Source organism: Myotis davidii, unplaced genomic scaffold (assembly GCF_000327345.1).
Source record: "Myotis davidii unplaced genomic scaffold, ASM32734v1 scaffold609, whole genome shotgun sequence".
Taxonomy (NCBI): Eukaryota; Metazoa; Chordata; class Mammalia; order Chiroptera; family Vespertilionidae; genus Myotis; species Myotis davidii.
This window is the reverse complement of record NW_006300164.1, coordinates 3,491,585-3,501,464: the sequence shown is the minus strand read 5'-3', so window position 1 is coordinate 3,501,464 and position 9,880 is coordinate 3,491,585. Positions and strand designations below refer to the sequence as shown.

At 59.0% G+C, this 9,880-nt stretch overlaps 1 protein-coding gene across 1 annotated transcript; it reads left to right on the top strand.

Moving 5' to 3' along the window:
- Nucleotides 1–42: 42 nt before the first annotated feature.
- Nucleotides 43–4,891, top strand: LOC102766493 (bile salt-activated lipase-like; the record flags this gene model as incomplete). Its single annotated transcript, XM_015572388.1, is given in 10 exon segments — nucleotides 43–205; nucleotides 384–581; nucleotides 1,112–1,242; nucleotides 1,404–1,511; nucleotides 1,630–1,747; nucleotides 2,616–2,793; nucleotides 2,982–3,185; nucleotides 3,861–3,980; nucleotides 3,982–4,041; nucleotides 4,550–4,891. Coding segments are annotated over 10 exon segments (1,509 nt in total), but the record flags the coding sequence as incomplete, so codon positions are not given.
- Between the last annotated feature and the right edge of the window lie 4,989 nt (nucleotides 4,892–9,880).

Genomic DNA, 9,880 nt, shown 5'->3' with positions numbered 1-9,880 from the left:
GGCAGTGACTAGATTCAGATTGCTAGCACCCCAAAAATATCTCATTTTCCCCATCAACGCCAGCCCCTCTGGTCCCCCACAGGGACCCTGAAGGCCAAGGACTTCAAGCAGCGATGCCTGCAACTCACTGGCACCATGTTAAATACCAGGGGCTCCGAGGACTGCCTCTACCTCAACATCTGGGTCCCCCAGGGCCAGAAGGAAGGTGCATCCCCCCACCCCATGCCCTCCTGGTCCCCAAACCGCATGAAGCGCCCAGGCAGGCAGCCCCTGTCCAGCCCCTTTGCTTGTTGGGGCTCCAGAGGTGAAATTCCCTGAAACAAGCACCCAGAGGACATGGGGACAGGACAGTTGGGGTCACCAGGGCTGCTCTCCTGCCTCAGTTTCCCAGAACCTGCCTGTCATGATCTGGATCTACGGAGGATCCTTCCTCTCCGGGTCTGCCCAAGAAAAAAGCTTCTTCAATAACTATGAGTACGACGGGGAGGAGATCGCCACGCGGGGCAATGTCATTGTGGTCACCTTCAACTACCGCCTCGGGGCACTGGGCTTCCTCAGCACTGGGGACGCCAATCTGCCAGGTGTGCTGGGCGCCATGGGCCAGGGGGGAGGGAGCTGGCAGGGGCCCTTCAGCACCCCTCTCTCCCAACAACTCCTGACAGCCTCCCAGAGAGACCCAGAATTCTATTGGCAGATCAGGAAGCTGGGGATGGACAGTGAGACACAGGAGCCCATCGGCAGCTATAGTGAGAGAAGAGGCTGCCAGCCAGCCCGGCAAGGACCCAGAGACACTAGGGAGCAGGGACAGGGACCCAGTGAGACCTGGGAGTGGGAAAAGGGACCCAGGGCAAGACAGAGATGAGACACTGAGGTGGTGACTCAGGAGACCCAGAGCCATGGGACAGACAAGAGGGACGGTGTCAGGGAGAGAGATGAGCAGCCTGGCCCTCCTGCTCCTGGTCCCCTACCTGAGCCCCACACCCCCTCCAGCACCTCATTCAACAGCCTCCTGGGACCCGCCCTGCACCATCCTGGGGCTTGACAGGGGCCTCCACATGGAGGACGCTCTCCCCCCACCCCAGTCCCTGATGGGCTCCCCCACCCGCCCCAGGTAACTACGGCCTTCGGGACCAGAACATGGCCATCGCGTGGGTGAAGCGGAACATTGCGGCCTTCGGGGGGGACCCTGACAACATCACCATCTTTGGGCAATCATCTGGAGGTGCCAGTGTCTCTCTGCAGGTCTGGGGACCTGGGAAGGCGGGCCTTCCTCCCAAGATGTTGGGGGAACTAATGGGGGCTATGAGGAACAGTATGAAGCTGACATTCTTGCAGTTTCTGGCTGAGCCTGGGTGTGGGAAGGAGAGGCAAGACCGTGATGACAGGACCTCTGTGTTTCGCAGACCCTCTCTCCCTACAACAAGGGCCTCATCCGGCGAGCCATCAGCCATAGCGGTTCGGCAGTGGCCTCCTGGGCCATCCAGAGGAACCCTCTCCGCTGGGCCAAGGAGGTAAAGGGGATCTGCGGGGGGAATGGGGGAGGGTTACCTCCTGTCCACTCCCTGTCCCAGTCCCCATGGCCATCTCTCCCTCATTGGCCTCACCTACCTGTCTCCCTGCAACCCCCAGATCGCCAAGAATGTGAGCTGCCCCGTGGACGATACCGCCAGGATGGCCGAGTGTCTGAAGGCCACCGACCCCCGGGCCCTGACACTGGCCCATAAGACGAACCCATTCGGCAAGGCATGTGAGTCGGGGCTCCACATGGGGAGATGGTTATGCACCCCAAGAAGTGAGGAAGTGCTGGGTCTGTGGCCTGGCCCATCACTCGCTCACTAGCGCCTGTAGGCAGCGACATGCCGCCATGGCCCTGATGCCTGTGTGGCCCGACCGGGGGTTCTGAGGGCGCCATCCCTCCTTCTGAGCCTCCCTGGGTCCTGACCCCTTTGGGAAGTGGGTGCACATTTTGGCGCACCCCCAACCATGCCACGTACAGCCATTTGCACCCAGTTGTAGAGACCAGACCAAGCGCCTTTGAACTAGTACCAGCAGTCGCCTCTGGTGGTCCGTGAGTTCCGAAAGGTTGGCGACCGCTGACCTAGCCGACCACTGACTCTCCTGAGCCAGCCGTGCGGTCTCCTCAGGGGCCATTCAGGCTTCCGGGGGGAGAGGGGGCAATGTGGACATGGCACAGGGCCTGGCTCACAGGCCAGCACAAGCCAGCCCTCACTCCAGAGGCTCCTCACTTGCTCTTGGTCTTCCTCCTCCCGATTCTGGCCAAGCAAGAAGAGAGGGAGACAGAGAGGCCCACTCCAGGACAAGACAGGCGCGGCCTTGGGCCCAGTGGCTGTCAGCGGGATGGTTTGGCCCCAGGGAGCCTGTGGCAGTCTGCACACAGCCTGGGTAGCCACACTGGGGGGTGCGGACATCAGCAGGTGGGGCCAGGAAAGCTGCTCCACACCCACAGGGCAGCCCAGGACATAGAATTATCGAGTCCCATGTCAGGGGACAGGCTGAGGACCCTGGTCTGGATCAGAGGAGGCAGGGGCTGCACCCGGGCATGAGGCCTGGCAGGGGGCTCTGGAAGGTGCTAGAACCCGTTGCTCTCCATGCAGCTGACGTGTTGGCCCTCCTCCCTGTCATTGATGGAGACTTTATCCCTGATGAGCCCATCAACCTTTTTGCCAACGCGGCCGACATTGACTACATCGCTGGCACCAACAACATGGATGCCCACTTCCTTGTCAGATTATTCGTACCGGCCGTCGACTTTGACCTGCTGACCATTACGGGGTGAGTAGGGCGCAGGGCCCAGGTGGTACCTGGGGGCCTCTTGGAGAAGCACAAACCGAGGGAGGAGGACGACAGGTGTAGCGGTCCATCTGCAGGCCCCTGGGGTGGGGTGGGTTGGAGGTGGGGGTGTATATGGGTCCCCTCCCATTGGCCGGGTTGAGGGTCCAGTGCCGACTTGGTCTTTGCAGGGAGGACTTCTACAAGTTGGTCAGCTGGATCACCATTGCCAAGGGGCCCAGAGGTGCCAATGCCACCTTCGACTTCTACACGGCGTCCTGGGCCGAGGACTCCTCCCAGGAGGCCAAGAAGAAGACGGTGGTGGACTTTGCGACCGACTACTTCTTTCTGATGCCCACGAAGATAGATGTGGCCCAGCACAGAGCCAACGCCAAGTGAGGGCTGGGGAGGGGAGGCCTGGGTCATGGACCTGCCCAGCAAGGCCTCGCAGTGGGTGGCTCAGGGGGTCAGGGAGGCCCGAGGAAGCCGTGATAGGGTCCCAGCGGTGCCTGCACCATCTGCCTTGCCCAGGCCTAATGAGACTTGAGAAGGCCCCTCCTCACCTCCCAGCTCAGGGGCCTTTACAGAGCCCTCCTCAGCCCACAGGCCTCCCCTGGCAGCGCCTACAGCCTGCCGCCTCCCCCACATTGAGGGGAACAGAACAGGGGATGCTGGTCTCTGTTGTGGGTTTGGAGTTTGCCAACATTCAAAACAACTTTGGCCTGCGGCCACCTGGTAAACCTCCAGTGAAAACAAAAAGTAAGTTAGGACTGCTGACACGGAAGAGAGAAAAAACAATACCATCTGATGAAGATCACAAATTCATTGCAGAGAAAAGGAAGGAAGGTGCCTCCATAGGCTTTGGGGAGGGAAGTGTGGACACACTTGAAATCTCAGAACCCACAACCCCACGGCCTTCCCTTCCCCGGTGCTGGGATCCAGGTCCCTCCTGGGTCTGGGGATTTCCCGGTTCCTCCTGCTCTCCCCAGGGCTTCCCTCCAGGGCCCAGCTCTGGGCTGGGGGGCCCAGGTGAGCTCCCTGCCAACCTGGGCCGTGTCCTCCCTCCTCAGGAGTGCCCGGACCTACACCTACCTGTTCTCCGAGCCTTCTCACAAACTATTCTACCCCAGCTGGGTGGGCGCCGACCACGCCGATGACGTCCCGTACGTGTTTGGGAGGCCCTTCGCCACTCGAAGACAGGACTGTCTCCAAGGCCATGATCGCCTACTGGACCAACTTTGCCAGAACTGGGTAAGGCGGGCGAGGCTGGGCCAGGCCTCCTGCCACCTGGGCCCACGTGCCTGTCCCCTCACGTACACCTAACCTCGCTGACCCTTAGTACCCGCTGTGTGTGAGGATAGGAAGTACTGGAAGGGCCCTGGCTGGTTGGCTCAGTGGGTAGAGCCTGGGCCAGTGTACTGAAAAGTCCCGGGTTTGATTCCCCTCAAGGGCACGTACCTCAGTTGTGGGCTCAAACCCCGGCCCTGGTGAGGCGTGTTGGGGATGTGTCACTCTCACATCAATGTTGCTCTCTCTCTCTGACTCTCTCTCATTTTCACTCTCCATTGAAATGAATGGAATAGTATCTTTAATTGCGGGTTAAACGAAGGGGGGGGGTGGTTACTGGCTGGGCCTCAGTTCACGCACATGCCCAGCCCGTGTCCAGGAGACAGTGAGGCCCTGGAGGTTCGGGTCAGCATGGAGGTCTCCAGCCTCCTGTGAGCCCTCAGACCCCACCCGGACTTTTCCTCATCTTCAGGGACCCCAACCAGGGGCACATGGCTGTGCCCACCCAATGGGAGCCCTACACCCAGGAAAACGGCAACTACCTGGAGATTAACAACAAGATGGACGGCCAGTCCATGAAGCAGCACCTGAGGAGCAGCTACCTGCAGTACTGGACCCAGACCTACCAGGCACTGCCCACCGTGAACGGAGACGTGGCTGGCCCTGTGCCCGGCTTGGACGACTCTGAGGCTGTCCCCTGAGCCTCCACTGGTGACTCTGAGGGGGCTCAGATGTCCACGGCCATCGGCTCTAATGTCCTGTCCCAAGAGCCCACCTCCCTCCCCAGCTCCTCCTGAATAAAGCCGCTTCTCCCTCTGGCAACCCTCTTCGCCCTCATGACCTCAGGTTCCCGCACAGTCTCTCCTCGTGTCCTTCTCAGGAAGTGGGGTGCCCCCCTCATTTAAGCGGAGGAAAGAGGGTCAGAGAGGTGTCAGCGCCAGGGCGGAGCTCAGGCTGCTGGCCCTGAGTGGGGCCCCCGGCCCCATGGGCAGTTGCCTCTAGACCAGTGCAATGGACCCAGCCTCGGCCACGACCTCAAGGTGCAGGGAGCATGCTCTGTTTAACGGGAATGGCCTGGGAGGGGAACAGATTCACCTCCAGCTGGGTGCCAGGCAGAGACAGTAATGCATGCCTCTGTGCTCAGAGCAGAGGGTACAGGGCTGGGACTTGGGTGCCCACCGGCAGGGCCAGGGTGCTGCCCGCTGGCTCTGGCAGAGTCCGGAGGGGAGTAGCAGGCACAGGTCAGATGCAGGGCCATGGCCACCTCACCAAGGTCTGGGACGGGGCACTGCCTGCAGCGAGGGCTCCCCCTCCTGACCTCACATGGCCCGGGCGGTGGGCACTGTACATCCCTGATGCAGACAGTTACTGTGAGACAGGCTCACCTGTCCCAACTCAAATAGGGACTCGGAGACAGAAGTGCGGTGAAAGCGAGACCTTGAATGCGCTCTGGAGAGCGGGTGTCCGCCCATTGCACAGGCTCACCTGGGGCGGGAACACAGCCCACTTAATCGGCCTCCTCCGGTTCCTCATTGGCTGCGTGCTATGGGCTCAGCTGTTTCCTGACACGTCGATTCGGTCCTCCCATTGGGCCATTTAATAAAATTGGGCTGAGGCCTTTTCTAGTTGCTCCCCCTCCCCCTGTCTAGCTGAGGCCGGTGCCTGGAGGGTCTCCACCATGATGCCGGCCCACACCCACAGGGCCTTGGTCTCCCATCCTCGTCCCTCCGCCACCCTTCTCTGTGCCTGGGGGGGTGTGCATGGCAGGGGCAGCTCAGGGCACAGCCGGCCACCCTGATGCACACGGTCCAGTGTTTCCCTGGCCAGGTGGTGGGAACAGCGGGCAGTGTGGGTGGTGTTCCTCCCGCCCTCCCTGCCCCGTCGTTCCACCTCCCCCACGAGAGGATCCAAGCGCCCACCTCCCCATGGCAGAACCACAGCTCAGCCCTGGATAGCGAGGGCAGCCAGCCAGGGCAGCGGGCTCTCAGGGCTCCAGCCCGTCTACCCTTCAGGACTAGTGAGTCTAACCTGGTCACAGCCCGAGAGGAGGACCTCAGACCTTACAGCCCTGGGTTCCTCTGGGCCAGCGGGGAGGGGGCAGGAATCAGCACGTCTATCCTGCAAACCCGCACTCACCTGGGACTCCTCAGACCACGTGCGGGCAGGCGAGGGGGGCGGCCCAGCGCCTGGTCCTGGGTGAAATGAGGCCTGTGAAGAGCAGCAGCTCCTGGTTCCCGGGGCCCAGCTGTCGCCTTAAATGAGCTGCATCACAAATCCTTCCCCGGACACAGCGCCGCCAGAGAGGCCTTCCCAGGACGGGTTCCCCGAGGGTTCCAATCCGGTAAAGGAAGGCCCGGCCCTGAAGAACAGAATGTAAAGTTCCCGACAGAGGCCCCTGGCCAGTGCTCCCCGCCTCGCTTTCCCCAGTGGCAGCTGTGATCTGTCTACACTCCATCACTTAGTGCAGGTGGGTTCCGTTCTGGACTTGAAATCTACCAAATCCTCCTGGTGGGCAGCAGAAACCACAGGCCCAGCCAAACTCCTCCCTCTTCCGCCAAAGGAAGGCAGCCCCGTCCTGGGTCAGGAGGTGGTCCTCACAGCTGTTACTTTTTAAGAATTGGGGTAAGGGGGTGGATAAGAGATCAAGCAAAGGGCTTGTATGCAGGCATATATGCATAACCCAAGGACACTGGCAGTAGGGGGGCGGGGACGTGCTGGGGGACAGGGGTGGCTGGGGAGACGTCAGTGGCGGAAATGGGAGACGTATGTAATACTTTCAACAATGAAGTATTTAAATTTTAAAAAATTGGAGTGAAATATACATAACATGAAGTGTGCCTAGCCGGCACGGCCAGGGGTGAACTGGGGGCGGTGAAGGACGGAGGAAAGACGGACGAGAGAAGAAAGCTGGGGCTGGGTGGGACACGGTCCTCTCGGATGGAGAGACAGCGCCACGGCCTGCAAGCCGAGTTTTTTATCGGATTCCACGAGGCAAAGCAAGGGCGTGGTTACAATTCGCGGTTACAATCCACTCAGTTACACGCACCTGGTCAAGCTTTGTTGACTTGCTGCACCTCCGCAGCCCACATCACTCAGCCACGTGGGACCACAGGTTCGGACCATAAGGGCAAGCTCACAGCCACAGCCTTTGGCCATCATTGTGCTGGGTTTGCCCGTGGCTTTCCCTCGAGAGGATCTGCCCTCTCACTGGTCCCAGGCTTGAACCTGTCCGAACGCTATAGCCCAGTGACGGCGAACCTTTTGAGCTCGGCGTGTCAGCATTTTGAAAAACCCTAACTTAACTCTGGTGCCGTGTCACATAGAGAAATTTTTGATATTTGCAACCCTAGTAAAACAAAGACTTATATTTTTGATATTTATTTTATATATTTAAATGCCATTTACCAAAGAAAAACCAACCAAAGAAATGAGTTCGTGTGTCACCTCTGACACGCGTGTCATAAGTTCGCCATCACTGCTCTAGCCGCTCTCCACAATAAAGCACCCTGGTTTAACTTCTAAGGTGACATTCATTGCAGTCGCACTATTGTGCAACCACCCCCACTATTTCCAAGTCTTCCCATCACCCCAAACAGAAACTCTGTACCCATTCAGCAGCATCTCCCCTCCTCCAACTCCTGCTAGCCTATTCTATTTCCTCTCAATTTGTCTATTCTAGATATTTCTATTTTTTATTGGATTTATTTTTCTTATATTTTTATTCATTTCAGAAAGGAAGGTAGAGGGAGTGATAGAAACATAAATGATGAGAGAGAATCATGGACTGGCTGCCTCCTACACGCCCCCTACTGGGGATGGAGCCCGCAACCCGAGCCTGTGCCCTGACAAAACCGTGACTGCCTGGTTCATAGGTTGATGCCGCTGAGCCACGCTGGCTGGGCTATTGATTTTTTGGGGGGGTGGGAGGGCAGGGAGTGAGAGAGAGACAGGGGGTTGAACCCACAATCCAGGTGTATGTCCTGACTGGGAATTGAACCCACGACCTTTTGGTGAGTGGGATGATGCTCCCTCCAACGCAGCCACCCGGCCAGGCATAGACACCCGCTGAACGTGGAATCCTGTTTTCCGGGGACGGCCCTGTTGTCGTGGGGATCAGACGCCACTCCTTTTTGTGGCTGAGTGACACCCCGTGTACGGTGTTTGATGCAGAATCGCGCCTGTGCTCTCAGAGCCTTATTAACGCCGCCCGCAGGGCCCTGAGGACGGAGCCTGGTCAGGCCTTTCCGAGTCTGAATTTCTTTCCCTGGAACGCGGCTGGTCTCCCGCGCCTGTCAGTTGCGGAGCAGCGGGGGCTGAGCACCACGGGCGGGAGTCTGAGGGCCGAGGGTGCAGCCCGTCCCTGTGGTAACTCCCCAGCGAAGCCTGCATCGCTTGTGGTGTGCGGTCCCTGCTCCTGTCCTCTGGTCTGTGGTCAGCGTGTGACCCGCCCAAGACCTTGTCACCTGGTCAGGTGCAGCGGCACGGCCGCGTCCGGGCACCCCGGCTGCTGTGTGTGATGAGGTGCGAGAGCCCCGCATTTGGTGATTCTGGTAGGTGCCCCGCCCAGCTTAATGGCTGTCTCCTGGAGCGATGACCCCTGGAGCTTCTTACTCCATTTCCTGTCTCACTTTGCCTATTCTAGATATTTCTTTTCTTTTTTAATTGATTTTTTTTTTTTAGAGAGGGAGGGAGGGAAAGAAGCATCGATGGGAGAGAGACAGGGGATCACCAGTGTCATTTGTAAAGACACCCATATTTCAGAGGTGGTCGCTGTGCCCTGGGAAAGCCCCTCGCCCTCTCCCACCAGGGGTCCTGAGGGTTCGGTCTCAGCTCGCTGCCCAGTTCATGATGCCCCAGTCACCACACACCCTGTGGAAGGTGGAACGGGGGTGCGGGTTGGGGGGGGAGTGTCTGTGGGAGCCAGAGACGGCCGCCCGTCTGCTTCCTGCAGAGAAGCTGACAGCCCCCGACAGCTTCTTGTCTGAACACAGATCGGGCGACTGCGTGTCGTTTCAAGGAGCACAGACGTGTCTGGCCAGCCTGGCTCAGTGGTTGAGTATTGATCTGCGAACCGGGAGGTCACAGTTTACTAGCAGGTTTGGCTCAGTGGATAGAGCATTGGGCTGTGGACTGAAGCATCCTGGGTTTGAATCTGGTCAAGCGCACATGCCCAGGCTGCTGGGTCAATCCCCAGGAGAAGGTGTGTAGGAAGCAGCTGATCAATGATTCTCTCTCATCATTGATGTTTCTATCTCTCTCTCTTTCCCCTCTCTCTTCCTCTCTGAAATCAATAAAAATACATTTTTTAACAAATAAAGGGGCACAGATGAAAGAACAAAAGCGCCACCTCCAGGGCTATCGTAGAAACAGGGTTTTAATATAATATCCAAGTCTAGCATTTGCTATTTACAACAAATAAATATTGCCCCTCCCCAACTGGTAAACATGATTTTCGCCTTTTATACAAATATCCACCCCCTCCTTTCCCCCCAGTCCTCCTTTCCCCCGGCCCGCCCGTGTGGTCCCGAGAAGCAGGGAGGCAGTGGCGAATGGCACTCAGGCCGCGGCGCCGGGGGGCTCGCGGGCCTGGTCCTCACTCACAGGTGAGGAGGGTCCCTCCTCTCCGAGGGGGGCCGGGCTCGCGTGCGGGACTCCCGCACTCCATGGCCTGACGGTGGATCTTTGGTGCAGCCTGCGGAAGGCTCGAGTGGTGGAGGGGCCGGGCCCCGTGAATGGCACGGCCAGTGTCCGTGGGCGCGAGGAGAGAACCGCAGTGGTCAGATCCAGTGGATGAGCGGATGCC